The sequence below is a fragment of the Sinocyclocheilus anshuiensis genome, unplaced genomic scaffold, assembly GCF_001515605.1.
Source record: "Sinocyclocheilus anshuiensis isolate Anshui unplaced genomic scaffold, SAMN03320099.WGS_v1.1 scaffold2116, whole genome shotgun sequence".
NCBI classification, from domain to species: Eukaryota; Metazoa; Chordata; class Actinopteri; order Cypriniformes; family Cyprinidae; genus Sinocyclocheilus; species Sinocyclocheilus anshuiensis.
Window position 1 is genome coordinate 117852 of NW_015546139.1, and position 20526 is coordinate 138377.

Sequence of the window (20526 nt, forward strand, 5' to 3'; positions counted from 1 at the left end):
ATGCCGATTGCTGTGGTGTCGTCTGCAAACTTCAGGAGCTTGACAGAGATGTCTTTAGAGGTGCAGTCATTTGTGTAGAGGGAGAAGAGCAGTGGGGAGAGAACGCAGCCCTGAGGAGCTCTGGTGCTGATGGTGCAGGTGTTGGATGTGAGTTTTCCCATCCTCACTAGCTGCTGCCTGTCTGTCAGGAAACTGGTGACCCACTGACAGATGGAGGTGGGTACAGAGAGCTGGGTCCGTTTATTCTGAAGGGTGTCCGGGATGATGGTGTTGAAAGCGGAAAGCTGAAGTCCACAAACAAGATCCTTGCATAAGTCCCTGGTTTGTCCAGATGTTGCAGGATGTAGTGCAGTCCCATATTGACTGACAGTAGGGGGGAGGAAGGGGGAGGGTGTTGATGGTTGTGCTCTGAGACGACCGGAGTGGGGGTGGAGTGTCAAGTCTTTAGAGGTGGAGTCATTGGTGTAGAGGGAGAAGAGCAGTGGGGAGAGGACGCAACCCTGAGGGGCGCCAGTGCTGGTGGTGCGGCTGTTGGATGTGAATTTACCAATTCCCAGTCCCATGTTAACTGCATCATCCACAGACCTGTTTGCTCGGTAAGCAAACTGCAGGGGGTCCAGCAAGGGTCCAGTAATGTCCTTCAGGTGGGCCAACACCAGTCTCTCAAATGACTTCATCACCACAGATGTTAATACACCACAGGTCTGTAGTCATTAAGTCCTGTGATTTTTTTGTTTCTTGGGTACAGGGATGATGGTGGAACATTTGAAGCAGGAGGGGACTTCACACAGCTCCAGTGATCTTTTGAAGATCTGTGAGAACATGGGGGCCAGCTGGTCAGAACAGGTTTTCAGACATGCTGGTGTTACACCATCTGGGCCTGGAGCCTTTCTTCTCTTGCTCTTTCTGAAGACCTGATGCACATCATCTTCACTGATCTGAAGTGAGGGGGGGGGGTTGCTGGAGGTGTTAATGGTTGTGTGGAGAGATGTTCAGAGCAGGTGTAGGGTGTTACACTGGGAGCTTCAAATCTACAGTAAAACTCATTCAGGTCTTCAGCAAGTTGTTTATTCTCTTCAGTGCTGGGGGATGGTGTTTTGTAGTTGGTGATGTCTTTCAGGCCTTTCCACACTGATGCAGGGTCGTTGGCAGAAAACTGGTGTACTAGCTTTTTAGCGTAATTTCTCTTGGCCACTCTAATCTCCTTATTCAGTGTGTTTCTGGCCTGATTGTACAAGACTGTCCCCCCTTCTGTATGCGTCCTCTTTGGGTAGACGGTCAGTCTGAGTTTTGCTGTAAACCATGGCTTATCATTGTTGAATGTTAAATGAGTCCTGGTAGGGATGCACATGCCTTCACAGAGTAAAGCGCTTTGAGTGCCTAGAAAAGCGCTATATAAATGTAACGAGTTATTATTATTATTACTTGAGGCAGGCTGGAGACACCGTCTGGGCCTTTGATTTTCCTTATCTTTTGCTTCCTGAAGACTTTGCGTACATCATCTTCACAGATCTTAAGTGCAGGCTGAGAAACAGTAGCGGGGAGGGAGGGGGAGGGTGTTGATGGCTGTGTTGTGAGATGGTCGGAGTGGGTGTGGGGTGTCAGACCAGGCTTTTGCTTTTCAAACCTGCAGTAGAACTCGTTCAGATCGTCTGCCAGTTGTTGATTCACCGCAGTGCTGGGGGATGGTGTCTTGTAATTGGTGATTTCTTTTAGACTTTTCCACACTGATGCCGAGTCACTGGAAGTGAACTGAGTCCTTATTTTGAGGGTGTTGATGGCTGTGCTGTGAGACGGTCGGAGTGGGTGTGGGGTGTCAGACCAGGCTTTTGCTTTTCAAACCTGCAGTAGAACTCGTTCAGATCGTCTGCCAGTTGTTGATTGGCCTCAGTGCTGGGGGATGGGGTCTGTAGCTGGTGATGGCTTTCAGGCCCTCTTCTGTTATGTATCTTGAAACTGATTTTTAACACAGTGTTGCATTAATAATAAAGTATGTATAATTGCATTTTCATAACTGTAATTTTGATTGTCTCCTTGATATCAGTACTTATCAGTACTTGTTATCAGCCAAATTAAATTTTGAACAAACAGGGTACGGTTTAATGATAGAGACTCACATGATGTAATAACTTACAATTGTGCAAATTATGTGTGCAAATCAATGGTAGACAAAAACTGAACATATAATCAAGTATAAGTAAATAATATAAGTTTTTATACCGTAAACAAGAACGAGGTTGGAGGCAGCGATGCCGGCGGTACTCAACTTTTTGCGTCAGGTAGTATGGATCAGTGTTAATTGTTAATCAATGACAAGTTATATAAGTTACGGTTCCTAAAAATGTAGCTGAGAGTATCTCGGTACCGTATCTACTTGATTTGCTTCTGTTTCTCCAGTATGACGATTCTGATCTGGATACAGACTGGATCTGGTGGCTCCGACGTCCTCTTCATTATAAACAGCATTTATTTAAACAAGCTCCAAAAACGGCTCGTTCATAAACACCGCCTCCAGAGCAACACATCGACATAGGCTCCGCCCACTGGTGTTCAGCCGCTAGCGATTGGACACTTGGATCATGCTGAACGAGTTTCGTGTCGCGTCGTGTCAAAAGCAAATGGAAATTACAATCACTGCTGCTATCTTGTCTACACTAGATACAGTACACAGATGCGCATTCACTTTCTGATACAGCCCATGCGCTTGAGTCTGTCATCAATTGAACAAATAGAGTGAAAGAACATTTGATGCGTTTGGTTTAAACAGCTCGTTCGCGTCTTTATACAGATATCAGAAGGATCCCAGTGTAAGGAACAAGTGGATAGTTTATTTTTAATGGCATGCCAGATTGTGTCTGAGGATTGATCAGAGCATTTTGCTTTGTAAACAAGGCACGAGAAATGTCATGGAGAGTTCACAAAAGAAACATTTGTTGATAGATGAAGCTGTACTAGATCTGACTGCAGCTGCAACACATTGTAAGTAAATGATTTCATAATGCTTTGTCTGGAAATTACCGTTTTATTTGGATTATGTCAAAACACTCAAAACATGCAATAGCGAGGGAGCGTTTATACTGTTTTCTATGCAATAATGTTAGCCAATCATAACAGTGGCTGATTCCTGAGAAGCCTTAAAGGACACGCCCCTTAAAAACAGCCTGTTTCTGAGAGAGGTTCAGAATAAGGGCTGAAAATGATCATTTTTTTGTGCCATTAATTGTGCACTGTGCAAATAATTAACATTATAAGTAAACCTCAAATAACATATTAAAATAATAAAGAAATCAATGTCATGATCCCTGTAAATTGAAATCGACTACATAATAAGCTAAAATACTCCTAAAATCAATTGGATCAAGTCATTTTGTTCAGTTTGTCAATTTATTAATAAACTTCCAGTTACATTGTTGCTTTTCCAGCAAGGTAAAAGTTTGACTAATATTTTGATTCAGAGGAATCAACACATGAAATTGAGGGACATGCTCATGAGGGGTACTCAAGTTCAGAGGCCAAGAGGGCCACATTTAAACATAAAATGTGAAGGGCCACAAATTACAATTTGCATCATAAGACTTTAAGACAATATTTACAGTTTTACTTTAGAATTTAGAAATGCAGCTTATTACTTTTCTAAGTTTTGAATGTCCTTTTCCTATTTAAAAAATAATTAACATGAACATGAAAAATTAGAAAATCGGGAACAATAAATTGGATTAACAGTTTGTTTTGCTATATTAATGAAAAAAAAAATGCATTCACACTCAAAATGCAAAAAAACAAGCATTCATACTCAAGAGTATTAAACAAACACAGAATGTTCAAACTCAAAACATTCAAGTCAAGTTCAAGTTGAGCTTTATTGTCATTCTGCTGCATGTCGCATATATAGTTCACAAATTTCTTTAGACAGAAATGTTATCTTTCCTATTTATGCCCAAATAGTGCACATTTGTGAAACACGTGTTATGTCTGTTTCATTCATACTGGGTGCCAGAGGGCGCCCTCGCGCAGAAACTCCACATATGCATCACAGTAGTAATAGAACTCATGACCCTCCAGGAAATCCCTAATATGGACAAAGGCATGCTGCTATCACTGTTACTGAATAAAAAGATAGAAACGCTTGAACTGATCAAACATGAAGACACAGCGCAACAATTTATGGTTTATCTGTGTGTAGCTGTGCCATCTCTGGTATTTTCATAATAATAAAGTAGCCTATATTTATAATCCAATGCTAATCGACTTTATTACAGTATAGAACTACGTGAACGCATAGACGTGATTACAGCTCCATTCATTGTAATGGGAGCGCTTTTTGCTTGCTTTAACCCATTCACAATTTGAATAAAAGTTTGTTTATTGTTTGTTTGTTGCTACTAAGAGGACTTTCTGCCATTTACACAATGCAAAGTGTCAGGAGTATCAACTGCATTTAAGCGACGCAAGCATAAAGTCACACTGCCTAATATTTGTGCTACTTTTCAGCGCAAATTTTAATAAAAATACATTAATCTTCAGCATGACGTGGGCCACAAAATTAATGCAGATGGAACGGATACGGCCCGCGGGCTGCCTGTCGAGTACACAGGCTCTACATAGTCAACATTTGAGGGAATCTCAACAACCATTCAATATTTGAAACTACAGCAAAGCAGACGGTCAGGAATGGCCACAGGAATGCATATTAACAAAAGAAAATACAAAGCCTTATGGTGAAGCATAAAGAGATGAAGGATGCATGAAGGTGACAATCAGATGTAGCCCACATTCAGTTGTAGTGTGAGACTTGATTTCACACAGCATTTTTTTCTCGTCATACTCTTGAACAAAGAACGCAAACAGGGTCTCACATTTGCATGATCTGTAAGTGTGATGGCAAAAAAAAAAAGTTTAATACACTGACTACAATTGAATGTCTTCAAAAATGATTGTGCAGATGATTGTAGAAATTTTTCTACACCTTGTCACGCTGAGGAAAATGGCAATTTCTTCCCAAAAGACTTTTCAAATGACGTTTCAGGTCTTTGTTATATGCGAAACTCTTCTCACACTGAAGACATGTGAATGGCTTCTCTCCAGTGTGAATCCTCATGTGAGTTTTTAAGTTTCCTTTAACCCTGAAACTCTTTCCACACTGTTCACAGGTGAAAGGTTTCTCTCCAGTGTGAACTCTAATGTGAGACTTGAGGTTTGCTTCTCTAGAGCAACTCAATCCACAGTGATGGCACATGAGAGGCTTGTCTCCGATGTGAATTTTAACATGATCCTCAAGGTGATTCGTGTCTGTGAAACTCCTTTCACACTGATGACATTTAAAACCGTTATCTTTTAAGTGAATCTTCATGTGCCTATCCAGATTTACATTGTATATGAATCTCTTTCCACACAGTTTGCAGATGTAAGGTCTCTCTCCAGTGTGACTTCTTATGTGAGTCTTTAGGTTTCCTTTGCGCCTGAAACACTTTCCACACTGTTGGCAGGTGAATGGCTTCTCTCCAGTGTGAATTCTCATTTGGGAATGAAGATTTTGTGTTTTTTCAGCTTTTTTTGGTGAGGAAGTATTTTCATTCTGCGAGCAACTAATTGTTTTTTCTTCAGTTTTGAAATCATTATGTTTTTCGTTTTGATCCTTCTCTTCCGTTTCATTCAGTTCTTGACTCTCCTGTTTCAGCGCCATCAGATCTGAGGTGAAAAGAGACAAATACAAGTTAACACCAGTTTAAAAGCATTAAGCAACACACCAAAACATGTAGACATGAAAAGCATCAAATCCAAGCTAGATCCTATACCTACTAAACTTCTGAAAGAGTTGTAACCTGTAATCTCAGAACTTCTTGTCGATATTGTTAATCCTTCGCTTTCTTTAGGACCTCCACTCATCTAGATCTTGATGGAGGGATGTACCATTACATTGTTTTCCACAATTACGTATCTGGTTGTTGCATTCACAAATTGTTTTGTTGATAATCATGGCCTTCTTTCACCTTTTAAATGTTGCAGGATCAAGAAATAAGCTCTAGCTGGTTGAATAGAGCACTTACTAGTCACACTGACCACTAGCTGTGTTTCCATTACCCTTCAAATTGCGCAAACTGAAATTGTGAATTGAAAATGCACCCAATGTAAACACTCCCATATATCGCAAAAAAAAAAGTTTTTACACTCACGAGGTGTTTTTTAGGCAATTCGAAAAAGGAATATTTCACAAAACTGCAATGGAAACTGTTTTTTTTTCTCGCATTTACAGGTCACTTGGTGTCCGTAAAAGTCACATGATCATTCTTTAATGTACTATATCCTCCAAGAAACACCTCAAACGTGGCCATTCTCCAAAGTATAACTCAAAGTTATTTTTAAAAGTAATGCATTACAATATTGTGTTACTCCCTAAAAAGTAACTATTTACATTACTTAGTTACTTTTTATGGAATGTAATGTGTTATGTTACTTTTGCATTACTTTTCAAATCTGGGCTGGGCTGGCTTGTTTGTTTTTAATATAAAAAAAAGTTCTATTTTTGGTAAATGAAAAAGCCCTTTCACATCAAAAAGTGAAATGAATAAGCCTCAGGCTGAAGAAAAGTAAATTCACGTCTGTACAGCAGAATGCAGGAGAAGACATTTCAGAAGCTCAGAAGCAAAGACATTGGTTAATAAAATGGGATTAAATACATAAAGGATATTTGTGTTATTTACCATTCAATTATTGCAGATTTGCATCATATTCTGAGTTTGCATTTCACTGTTCTTTATCCATTTGAAGAAATACTAAATCTGTTTTTTGTGAAAGTGAGATGAGTAAAAGCATGTTCACATTTAGTCTAGAACTAACCGTAACTCACTACACTTGGCCGATCTCACGAACTGATTGCAATTTGACGACGTCAACGCGTGACGACGTACATGATGCGTGGGGACATGAATGATTTGGCGTCACAGTCATGTCATCGCCGGTGTGGAAAAGTAATGCATTTCTTTACTAGTTACCTAAAAAGTAATCTGATTACGTAACTCGTGTTACTTGTAATGCATTACCCTCAACACGGCTGGCCACTGACTGTATTATTCACTTACCAAAGATCTTTAAATGAAGAACAAAGATAAACAGCATGCAGTGACTCTACTAAGCTGTGTCAGCAGGAGAAATTATTTATTTTATAAGTTGGCTGGTATTTCTGACATAGGCCTATGACTTATTTATTGCTTGTTTTAATGAACTTTGGTGCCATTTACATTCAGGTATGTATAGTATAGCACTTTTGGGGACGAGTTGAAAAAAAAAATCACTTGTGTCAAGATAAAAACTCAAGTTATTCTTAGATAATGTTTTCATTTTTCTACTCAGAAGCAGATATGTTTAATGTTACACAAAATAATTGTTTTGGCTACTTCTGTAATATTTTCATATCTGTAATTTTGTAGAGCTGGACATTTTAATAAGGATTAAATGAGTGAGTTCAGCTTTGAGAATGAAAACCAACTTGTTTGTTCCTCAGTATCTTCATGTTTGACTCTGAATGTTTCTTCAATCCTCATGTCTTCACTCTCCTCTTTAATAAACTCCATCTTTGTTTGTTCCTCAGTATCTTCATGTTTGTCTCTGAACGTTTCTTCAATCTTCATGTCTTCACTCTCCTCTTTAATAAACGCCATCTTTATAATAGTGGGTCACGTGGATCTCAGCTGCTTCTTCGGGAGTTTTTCTGTGTTTGGACACTTTGTCCTGTTTAAGATGAAAATAATGAACAGAAAGAAAAATAAATCCAAATGGAACATAATTATGGTCTGTGCTTGATCTCACCGATTTCACTGCTAATGTTGCTTTATTTGAGGAATTGAGTTTTTAATATAATTTTGCTGTAGAAGGGAATATGGTTCACTGATTAAAGCTGTACCTGTTCAGTTTCTTCAATTAGCCAAATAAAATGACCAATATCCAGTTACGGCTGTAGGAAACTCAGAAGTGAAGATCAGGAGACTGAGTGACTCTTTGTCAGGTTCTTGATTGAGATGGTACTCTGTGTCACGCTGCAGTCATCAAGACTGACTAAAACACTGAATCACTGTAGTTTTATACTGATTTCAGGAGGCTGTTCTTACAGCTGAAGACAAAGCACTCAGATCATGAGCTTAAACACAGTATGCAAAGCATGTGAGCAGTTCTACTCAGCTCTAAAACAATCAGCAGAACTATAGCACTCATTATCAGAGAGATCAGGGAAAGTCCAGATACATTCACACTTAATTCACATACTGATTAGCATGAGCAATGACAGCAATTAAAGAAATGAGGCATTAGCAACAAGAGCATCACAGCCAAAAGACTGATTTTACTTCTGTATTCACACACCAACAGCAAAAGAGATTCATTTCAAATTTAAACATCATTTATCTTTCTGCTGACTTTTTAGGCTGATTTAATTTTAACCAATATAATTGTCTTTTGCAGTAATTACACTGAACAAAATTATAAACGCAACACTTTTGTTTTTGCCCCCATTTTTCATGAGCTGAACTCAAAGATCTAAGACTTTTTCTATGTACACAAAAGGCCTATTTCTACGGTGGCCCAGAGAGCTCAACGCGCTGCGCAAAAGAGATTCATTTCGAATTTAAACATCATTTATCTTTCTGCTGACTTTTTAGGCTGATTTAATTTTAACCAATATAATTGTGTCTTTTGCAGTAATTACACTGAACAAAATTATAAACGCAACTTTTGTTTTTGCCCCCATTTTTCATGAGCTGAACTCAAAGATCTAAGACTTTTTCTATGTACACAAAAGGCCTATTTCTCTCAAATATTGTTCACAAATCTGTCTAAATCTGTGTTAGTGAGCACTTCTCCTTTGCCGAGATAATCCATCCACCTCACAGGTGTGGCATATCAAGATGCTGATTAGACCGCATGATTATTGCACAGGTGTGCCTTAGGCTGGCCACAATAAAATGACAGCAATAAATAATAAATGTCCAATCATCAAAAAAAAATTGATTTTGAATGAATTAGCAAATTCATTGATGTGTCTGTGTTAGAAAGTAAACATGATTTGGAAGCATTTTGGAGAATATAAATAGTGATTATTCGGGAAACTTTGCATTAATTCATTACAATTCTTTCTACATATAAAGTCAAATGTATCAAGAAGCGACATTTTTTTTTTTTTAAATGTTGAACTGAACTGGAGGTAAATATTCGTTTATAATTATGAATCAAGCATAATAATAAAGTCATTGAGATCATTTTAAATTACATATATTTTTACATGTTTATGTATTTATTACTTTTTATATTTATTATTTTTATTTCCTTTTATATGGGAATATGTACATATGTATGCATTTGACTATTTTTAATCAGTTTTACTATACAATATAGTTCAGCTGTTATTTGTATAAATTCTGCTCATTTCTAACATGCAGGTTTCCTCGTTTTACATCATTTGTTGTCTATCGGTACAGTTTGGATTAAAGAAATAACAATTGGTTGTAAAGCAGAAGAGTTGCTAAGAGAATCTATTCAGAAACTGCACTCTATCTGATCAAAACACCAAGACAAAGGCACTCATGAGAAATAAGTAACATGATCAAAACCACACCACGCATGACAAGAACAGACAAAGAACTGAACCAATATAGCTGTAATCAAGTTTATTAATACAAAATATGACCTGTTCTGCTTCCATGAGCAAAATTTTAAAAACGCATAATTAAACTATCATAGAAAGCTTAATACACATGAGTGATTATGAGGATGTTACGTTAATCAAAATGGCTCTAAACATTTATGCACAAAATTACTCAACCCTCAAAAGTTACATTTTGTAGAAAATCTTGCACTCTTTAAAACCTCCAATAAATGCTGCTTCTATGTGCTTGCAAGCTTTTGAGACTCTACTGCAATCTTGGCCCGTTCCACACTTAAAAATAGTTCCAGCCCTTTTTGGTCCTTCTAGTTGTTGTTTTTTTTGTGTATTCAGTGTTGCTTTAAGGTCAAAATAAAAAATATATATATTTCCAGATCACTGATATGTTCACATTGCCAATGCTTTCTTCAAATTCCACCAAATATTTTCAATGAGATTTAAATCTGGAGACTAAACGGACCACTCAATAACATTAATTTTAGGTGTTTGTGAATACAAATGAAAAATCATTAGAAGTGTCACCTTTTGTCTTTATTACCTCTTGCTGCTTCTGCCCCATTACTTTAAAGGGGTCATATGATGCTGCTAAAAAGAACATTATTTTGTGTATTTGGTGTAATGAAATGTGTTTATGCGGTTTAAGGTTAAAAAAACACATTATTTTCCACATACCATACTGTTTCCATCATACAGTTTATGGTTTCCATGTGTCCCGGCGCGACGAGACAAAACCAATAAAACCCATTGCAAACAAATGCCACAGAGATGCACTAAAAACGGAGAAGAAGACTTTTGGACTATGCGTATAAACCTTGCGCGCGGTATACAAACAAACATGGAACAATACATTTATTAATCTGTGTCAATGTTAGTTAATAAAAAGACAATCGTTCAGTGTTTGTTCATGTTTTTGTTGCTGTTACGTGACGTAGCGGTGTCTGACCAGAGACGTGGGCTGATTACACCATCGTTTCAGAAAATATAACGTACGGATTCGCTGTCCACACGCAAGGGCGCCGTTTTCAAGATTTATCCACTCTGTCTGGGACCCGGTTTTAAAAAATACCGGTTTCACTCTCCCAAAACACCGGATCCGTCTGGACGAAACGCCTATTTATAAGTAACTTATACAGCCGTGCCTCAGTCTCCTGATCTTCACTTCGGAGTTTCCTAAAGGTGTAACTGGATGTGGTATGTGTTTATGGGCTCAAAACTATAACTTCACTAATATAATCAAATTGATGTGTACTTTTTAATACCCTGTGAAGGATATACTTCTACTATATTAGTGTTTCTTACAAACCGCTTAATGCATCATATATTTAGAAACTGAACATCATTCACACTAACAATGAGTAACACCGGAGTATGTTGTCATTTTTTTGCTGGTTGATGAAACTGAACATGTACAGCTTTAATCAGTGAACCATATTTCTTTCTTCTGGAAAAAAAAAGCTAATGTAAAGATACTTGACTTAATTCTTAACTGGAAATATCACAAATTAATTAACAGTGAATTGAGAGCCCTTCACACTTGCTTGTGTAAGCCAGAAGATCTGTGTTATTGATAACTTTAGGAATCTGATTAATCTCTTACAGATCCACGTGACACTATTATAAAGATGGAGGTTATTAAAGAGGAGAGTGACTCTGAATGCTTCATCAATCTTCACATCTTCAAACATGAAGATACTGAGGAACAAACAAAGATGGAGTTTATTTGAAAGCTAAACTCACTCATTTGATCCTTTATTAAAATGTCCAACTCTACAGAAAATGAATGATATTTTTGGTTAAAGGGGTCATATGATGCTGCTAAAAAGAACATTATTTTGTGTGTTGTGATTGGCCGAATACCTCAAGTGTTGAGTGTTGTAATAAAAGTAGTTTTATTTGACATCGCCTCATGTGGACAGACATGTTGAAATCACATGACCCATTACCTTGAAAATGAGCATTGAAACTTTTGAGATTATATTTAACACCTCCTTTTATAGCTTAGTGCGTATAAGATCCACATGTTGTTGGTTTTGATGTTTGTTCATTGTGCCATTAAAATGGTGTTAATTTGGATTTGTCTTTTTTTGCATTAGACCTGATGACACTGAAAGAGGAGAGTCAAGAACTCAGTGTAAAAGAAGATAACTTTCATTCTGAAAAGACACGAAAAAGAGCTCAAAAGACAGCAAATAGACGTTATTTCACCTGCCAACAGTGTGGAAAGAGTTTCGAAGAGCATGGAAAACTCAATTCCCACATGAGGATTCACACTGGAGAGAAACCTTTTGTCTGCCAACAGTGTGGAAAGAGTTTCACTGAAAAAGGAAACCTTAATGTTCACATGAGAATTCACACCGGAGAAAGCCCTTTCACCTGCCAACAGTGCGGAAAGAGCTTCACTCAAAACGTTCACCTTAAAAACCACACGAGAATTCATTCTGGAGAGAAGCCTTACACCTGCAAACTGTGTGGAAAGAGCTTCATTCAAATATCAAACCTTAAAACCCATATGAGAATGCACAGTGGAGAGAAGCCTTACACATGCTCTCAATGTCAAAGGAGTTTTACATATAAACATAACCTTGATGTCCACGTAAGAACTCACACTGGAGAGAAACCTTTCACCTGCAAACTGTGTGGAAAGAGTTTCATTCGAAAACCAAACCTTAAAATCCACATGCGAATTCACACTGGAGAGAAACCTTTCATATGCGCTCAGTGTGGAAAAAGTTTTACATATAAACAACACCTCAAGGACCACATGAGGATTCACTCTGGAGAGAAACCTTTCACCTGCCAACAATGTGGAAAGAGCTTCACTGAAAAAGGAGACCTTAGGAAACACATGAAGATTCACACTGAAGAGAAGCCGTTTACATGTGATCAGAGTTTCGAATATGAAGTTACTCTTTAACATGTACAACCACACCGGTGTGATTATTGTTGAATGTGATTAACTGCTAAATTCAAATATGCTTTCGTGCTTTGGCTGGTGCGGAGCATGAGATGGGCATCGTGCTCAGCGCTTGTTATATGTGTGCTTTAATAAAAACAATTGGAAGCAATAAATTGTGCCTTAAAAATTATGTGCCTTAGTGTTGAGATGAATGAACAAACAAAATCAGAAACTGCAAGTTGTCAACTTAAACAGTTCCTTTGAAACAACTAAACTGCGATTAAAAAAAAAAAAAAATAAATTTGTACAGTATGTTTTTATATATATATATATATATATATATGGGTCATTGACGTAAAAGGATTTGACAAATTTTAAAATACAAAAAGTAATAACATTTTTTGTAGTTGTTCAAACATTAAGAAATAAATTTGTACAGTATGTTTTTATATATATATATATATATATATATGGGTCATTGACGTAAAAGGATTTGACAAATTTTAAAATACAAAAAGTAATAACATTTTTTGTAGTTGTTCAAACATTAAGAATGTGTACACATAAATTAATATTAAAATTTTAAATTAAGTGATTTTAGTGTTTTTTCATCTAGATGAATCAGCCGTAGCCATAATAAAATGTCATGTGGTACGACCATGATTTATATTAAAATTAATTTATTTCCTTAACATTTTTTAGATGTTCTCAGTAAAGTGTTTAGAAACAAAATATTTGCGTTTCTTTTGAGTTTTTGTAAATGAGGTAATTTTTTGTTCTATAATTTCAGTTTCCTTCTTCAATGTAGTTAGCAGACTTATATTTTCTGTAAATTGCATAAAACTGATACAACTATTTTTAAAATACCATTCACTTAAGCATACTGTAGCAGTGATTAATATTTCAGCCACAGAAATTAGATAATTTATTTTTTATTTAATACAGTTATTGCTATTATTGGTCGCACCACATGACACGAAGACCTTACATCATTAAAAATCTATTTAAAGAAACGTGTGAAAAGTGCAGCACATGGCATTACCTGCAGTAATTTTTTAGACCCAGTTATTTCTAAACTTTGCCCAACCTTGGCTGCTCAATTGACTCTTCGCTGGGAATTTGATTAACAGGCAATCTGAGCAATCATAATGCCAAATCTGCCATTTTTGTCCGACAAACAAACCAGACAGGAGAGTAGATTAACGTCGGTGGACTTGAACTTGAAAAATAGTGTATTGACATCTTTTCACAGTTGAAACAAGATACCTTCCGATGTTCATTCATGTTTATTTTGTGCTATAACTAGTAAGAGATGATTGGTTCACATGCCGCTTGAACTGAGGTGCTACAGGGAACTGTCACGACACATTAAAGAGCCACAAAACAGTATTTGTTGTTTGAATTTCTTAAAAAAATTACCAAATATGAACTCTTGAGTATTGAAAGTCTTGCATGTTGGCGCGTTGTCAGTGTCTTCCTTGCTCCGTGATGTATTTTTCACTGCATAAGAACATGATGTATGGCATAAACTCATCTAGATGAATCAGCCGTAGCCATAATAAAATGTCATGTGGTACGACCATGATTTATATTAAAATTAATTTATTTCCTTAACATTTTTTAGATGTTCTCAGTAAAGTGTTTAGAAACAAAATATTTGCGTTTCTTTTGAGTTTTTGTAAATGAGGTAATTTTTTGTTCTATAATTTCAGTTTCCTTCTTCAATGTAGTTAGCAGACTTATATTTTCTGTAAATTGCATAAAACTGATACAACTATTTTTAAAATACCATTCACTTAAGCATACTGTAGCAGTGATTAATATTTCAGCCACAGAAATTAGATAATTTATTTTTTATTTAATACAGTTATTGCTATTATTGGTCGCACCACATGACACGAAGACCTTACATCATTAAAAATCTATTTAAAGAAACGTGTGAAAAGTGCAGCACATGGCATTACCTGCAGTAATTTTTTAGACCCAGTTATTTCTAAACTTTGCCCAACCTTGGCTGCTCAATTGACCCTTCGCTGGGAATTTGATTAACAGGCAATCTGAGCAATCATAATGCCAAATCTGCCATTTTTGTCCGACAAACAAACCAGACAGGAGAGTAGATTAACGTCGGTGGACTTGAACTTGAAAAATAGTGTATTGACATCTTTTCACAGTTGAAACAAGATACCTTCCGATGTTCATTCATGTTTATTTTGTGCTATAACTAGTAAGAGATGATTGGTTCACATGCCGCTTGAACTGAGGTGCTACAGGGAACTGTCACGACACATTAAAGAGCCACAAAACAGTATTTGTTGTTTGAATTTCTTTAAAAAATGACCAAATATGAACTCTTGAGTATTGAAAGTCTTGCATGTTGGCGCGTTGTCAGTGTCTTCCTTGCTCCGTGATGTATTTTTCACTGCATAAGAACATGATGTATGGCATAAACGTGCCATGGTTTGTCGGGCGTAGTAACGGTAACTAAGAGCGGGTCTTTGCGAAGGGTCAGTTTAGAGTAGCGGAAGGTTGCTGGCTCAGGTTCTGAGATGAAATAAACAGCTTTCTTACAGCAGAAAATTACATCTGGAGTTTGTGCTTCACTGCAGGGTCAGAATTAACATGCTGCCTATGGCGAGCGTTTATTTTAATTTGCTTGGCAGTGTAATCTGTTAAAATAGTTATTAATAAATATATTAAATTACTAATAAATTAATAATTACCAAACTAAAATGAAATACTCTAAATTATCTTTTTTTCAATTTTTCTCATATTGTACAAAGATTAGACATAAACCGCCTAAAGTGACCCAAATTGTATACAAATCTATTCCAAATGATACTAAAATGAAGTATTTTGTGTATATAAACCATTAATTGAATATAAAAGCACAAAAACTGCCAATCTGGGACATATCTATAATGTAAAACACTCTGCAGTGGTCGCACCACATGACATTTTCAAATTCAGTCAAAATTTACAAGCACAGAATTATCCACCTAAACAAAACAAGAGCTACCGTGTCCTATGAAAGGTCACTATGAAATCTATAATAAAAATAAATGCTTGTAGAAATAACTTAATATTCATTGTTTTTTTTTTTGAGGTCATACCACATGATATCCAAATGTGGTAACTACATACCAGCCATTAAAAAGGTTATATTTTTCCAAATTTGAGAGAGAGTTACAAACCTGCTTGATGCTTCTATGGGTCCTTGGCAAAATGGTATATGATGCAACGTCCTATCTTTGAATGGATTTCAACATAAAAGTCCCAAAATGGTAGTTTCTTGATGGTCGCACCACATGATATTTCATAAAATGGAGATTATCAGACAAAGTTTGTTTGAATATTATGATGGAAATATAAATACAAATGCTTTGCAATTTTATACAGGATTACAAAACACTTTGGAAATAGTGCAGCAAATTTAAATAAATTTAGGGTAAATTTAGGGAAGGTCGGGACAGCTGGTTTGAAAAAATCGGCGCTTCGCATGACTCTTGTGTTTGACTTTACATTGACTTGGCTGTGTGTGTACACTTATTTAGGATTCAGTTCATAGATACATCCGTAGATGCGCTGGGACACAATCATCAGTGACGTTTCCTGAGATCATTGGGTGTTTTGGGTCTTTCAACATCAGACACCCTCCCTCAGGCGCGACCCAGCTGGGGTTGATCAGGCCCAAACTTGTGTCCCAGCAGCGCTAACCCACTCCTCGGACCTTTTAATCCAAATCCACCTCGATGCTCTTTCTGTGATAGACTTAATAGCTCTCCTCTTTGCAGCTCCTGTGATGCCGAGCAGGGTGAAGCTCTTACACAAGGAGCGGGTGGCGAAGCCTCTGCACCCCACCTCAATGGGTTCACAGCGAGCTTCCAAACCCTCCTCCAACACTCCTCTATGAGCTCCTGATAGTTGAGCCGCTTGCGCTCGTTGGCCTCTTCCATACGGTCCTCCCACAGGACTGTCAGTTCCAGCAAGAGAACCTAAGTCAACCCGCAGTAGAATAGTTTAGAATAACCTCAACACCAGACATAAACTGAATGCACATCACACCTCTATTGCATTTTATCATGTTTTATAGCTGGGGTCTCAGAGACCCTGAACAGCTCACCCAAAATATTGTTGCTACTAACGTCAATTATTAATTATAATCACACACTTGTATATTTTATATTATTGATCAATATGTAAATACGTTGACTGTACTACGCATGACACGAGTTGGCACAGATTAAAAACTTTCAAACCATCCTCTGCTTCGCAATGTTTTGTTAGATTTGGCGGAGAAACCAAGTCTGACCACCAGATGTCGCTAATGCGCACTGTGTTAAAGCTTCGAGTAATGAACCGTTTTTCGGCACAATTTCATGAAAGCCTCAAAACGGTTCAGAAAGCCTCGGTTTCCCATCACTACTCTTTATAACCTCCGATAAATGCTGCTTCTATGTGCTTACAAGCTTTTGAGATTCTCTACTGCAATCTTGGTGTCATGGTACGTGCTGGAGTGAAGACAGAGAGCGCAAGACAAAGACGGTAATCTTAATTCTTTGAATAAATCCATAAGGAATGAAGGAAACGACTGTTTACACCTGGTCATTTCATGTGTTTTCGCTGATCGGATATCTATCTGATTTCTTAAAATATTTCCATTTACACTTGGCCACATAAACGTGTCGTCACAAAACGGATATAAATCCGATCTTAAATTCCCGCGCTATATTTAAATTTAATGGAGTTCACGTCAACGAAATCAAAAGATAAGCGCTGCATTTTATTAATTATCAGCATATTTCAAGATCAAAGCCCGCAATTGGAGAACACATCTGCACTGGAAAAATAAGTTTGTCTTACTACTTTTAATGAAGATGATTGTGTGTTGAATGTCTGGGCATGAAGTGACCAGGTGTAAACAGGCGCATTGAGTAACCACATACAATAACCGGCCACTGAACTTTTGAAAAGGAGGGCTTAAGTACGTGGGTAAATGAGGATAACACAGGTGATGGTGGTTAACTAATAATGACTAAACGATACCAGGAACATAACCAAATATGGGCACACAGGAACTAAATCAGAACAGAAGACAGGAAAACGGCAAACTAAAAGAAACCACAAGCCCATAACTGTGACACTTGGCCCATTCCACACTTAAAAAATAGTTCCAGCCCTTTGTTGGTCCTTCTAGTCTTTGGTTTTCACATTGCCAATGATTTCTTCAAATTCCACCAAATATTTTCAATGAGATTTAAATCTGAAGACTAAACAAACCACTCGATAACATTCATTTTAGGTGTTTGTGAATACAAATGAAAAATCATTAGAAGTGTCAACTTTTGTCTTTATTGCCTCTTGCTGCTTCTGCTCCATTACTTTAATTGATGGTCATTGTTCATGCTAATCAGTACCTGGGTTAAGTGTGAATGTGATGTCTGTAGGTGTAACCTTCCCTGATCTCTGTGATAATGAGTGTTATAGTTATGCTGATTGGATTAGAGTTGCTGAAATGTATGATCCTTTGCATACATTGCATACAAACATGCCCTTGAATATAGTTGTCCAGAAATCAAACAGTCTGGGGCAAGCCCAAAACATATGAGCCAAGTCTGCTTTAGCACAGTGACAACGCTCACATGTGTCAACTACATTTGCGTATATCTTGGATAGCCTAACCTTGCTGTAATAAAGCCTGTGGAGGACCTTGCACTGAATTAAACCTAAGGGAGTACAGGAAGTTGTTCCATTCACTCTAAATAATGCATTATTCCAGGTTTCCTCTGGTATATCTGCTTCCAAATCCTTTGCCCATTCTGCATGAATGTTGTCTAAATTAAAAAAAAATGTATTGACGTGTTATATATATATATTAGAAATGATTCCCTTCAAGTGTAAGGGAATATTTAAAATTGCATCCAATCCTGTACTGAGAGGGATAAGTGGGACAATGATTTTGGATTAAATGACGAACTTGAAAATATCTGAACAAATGTGATCTAGGCAGATTATATTTCGAAGAGAGAGTGGCAAAAAAAACATCAATAAAAAGATCACTAAATTTAACAAGACCCAATTGTTGCCATTGGCTAAAGACTGAGACTAGTTGAGCTGGGAGGAATAGGTGGTTCTTGCATATAGGACTGGCTATGGAGAAGTCTTTAAAACCAAAACATTGTCTAAACTGAAACCAAATCTTGAGGGTATTTGCTACGACTGGGTATTGAGTATACAGTGAAATACCAAGGGGCAATTTAGATAAAGTTATACAACAGTTCGTTCTGGTTCTCAAATCTGATTGGTTGAGAACCGTGAGCTGTTGTACTGGTATCACTACAGGAACGCCCTTTCACAATTTTGTATCACTCGAATTGAGGTAGCAGAGAGACAGGTCTATAGTTTGTGAAGATTGTCAAACTTGTTTCCATTTTTATACATTGGAATATTTCCAAATAAAATGAAAATTGCAGAAGTAATACCAGTCTGAAATGATTAATTGCATATGTACGTTAGAGGTTTTGAAATACTATTTATTACTTTTTTAATTAGTGTCATATCTATGTCATAACAATCAGTAGATGTTTTATTTTTGCATTTATTAACAATAGTTTTAATCTCTGTCTCACTCACATCAGAGAGAAAGATGGTCTTCGCATTCCTTTCTATAAATGACTCATTCAATGTATTACTTCCATACTCAGAAATTATTGCTGCTAAATCTGGTCCAACATTTACAAAAAAAATCATTGAAACTATTTACTATATTATGCATATTAAAGTTTTCACCATTCATATCAATAAAATAATCTGGATATGGATTCTTATTTGTTTTATCTTTAATTAAACTATTTAGTATACCCCATACCCCTTTAATATTATTTTTGTTTTCATTTAATACATTTTTATAGTATAATTTCTTACTAGTTCTTATTATATTAGTCAATTTATTTGTATATGATTTATATTTGTTTTCACATTCTTTTGTCCTTAATTTAATAAATTGTCTATATAGAGTATTTTTCTTTTTACAAGCATTTTGTAAACCCTTAGTTAACCATGGACATTTTATACATTTATTTTTGTAGTTGATTCGACGAATGGGACAGTTTTTGTTATATAATGTGCTAAATATTTCTAAAAAACTATTGTACGCTCTATCCACATCTTTCTCTCTGTATACAATGTTCCAGTCTTGTTCCATTAAGTCGCAATTGAGTGAATTAATTGCTTCTTCTGTCTTTATATGTTTATATACAGCTTTTTGGGGAGTTTTGTTATTTTTATAATCGTCATCATACAATGTGAAGACTGGCAGATGGTCAGTTATGTCACATATCATTAGGCCACTGACATTAGTGTATTCAATGTTATTTGTGAAAATATTATCAATGAGTGTGGCACTGTGTGAAGTAATTCTACTGGGTCTAGTGATGGTTGGGTATAAACTCATACTGTACATCCTGTTCACAAATTCATCTGTTATTTTATGTTTATTTGGATTTATCAGATCTATATTATAATCTCCACATATGAATAGCATTTTGTTACTTGTTATAGAAAATATTTTTTCCATCCAGTCAATAAATGACTCCATACTTGAACCCGGTGACCTATATATAACAATTATGTTACACATATCCATACACATATTTACACATATAATACCTGCTCAAAAGGGAGTGGAAAAAAGTAGAACTTATTTGCTCCCACCCCCAATTAATTCCCATATATTACACCATACGGTTGCTGCCATTGTCTGTTACTAATAATTTATGTGATATTATAATAGTTATATACAAATACCCAAATACAATATGTCCGTCTCAATAATCACAATAATACATTATAATAATCCTCATTATCATAAACATTCTAATATGTCCCAGTATTTATAATAATCATGTAATATATAAAATATAACCATATCCTATTATATTGTTAAATCACAGTTTTATAATAACAATAATAATATTTA

The 20526-nt window shown here is 36.4% G+C and overlaps 1 protein-coding gene across 1 annotated transcript; it reads left to right on the forward strand.

Annotated features, from left to right (window-relative positions):
* Positions 1-11751: 11751 nt before the first annotated feature.
* Positions 11752-12795, forward strand: LOC107701175 (gastrula zinc finger protein XlCGF8.2DB-like). The gene has a single exon (XM_016503144.1). The coding sequence runs from the start codon at positions 11910-11912 to the stop codon at positions 12564-12566; it is 657 nt and encodes a 218-aa protein (XP_016358630.1). The 5' UTR covers positions 11752-11909; the 3' UTR covers positions 12567-12795.
* Positions 12796-20526: the final 7731 nt, after the last annotated feature.

Coding starts and splice junctions, on each gene's coding strand:
- LOC107701175 (XM_016503144.1), top strand. CDS start 11,910: ATGAGGATTCACACTGGAGAGAAACCTTTTGTCTGCCAACAGTGTGGA.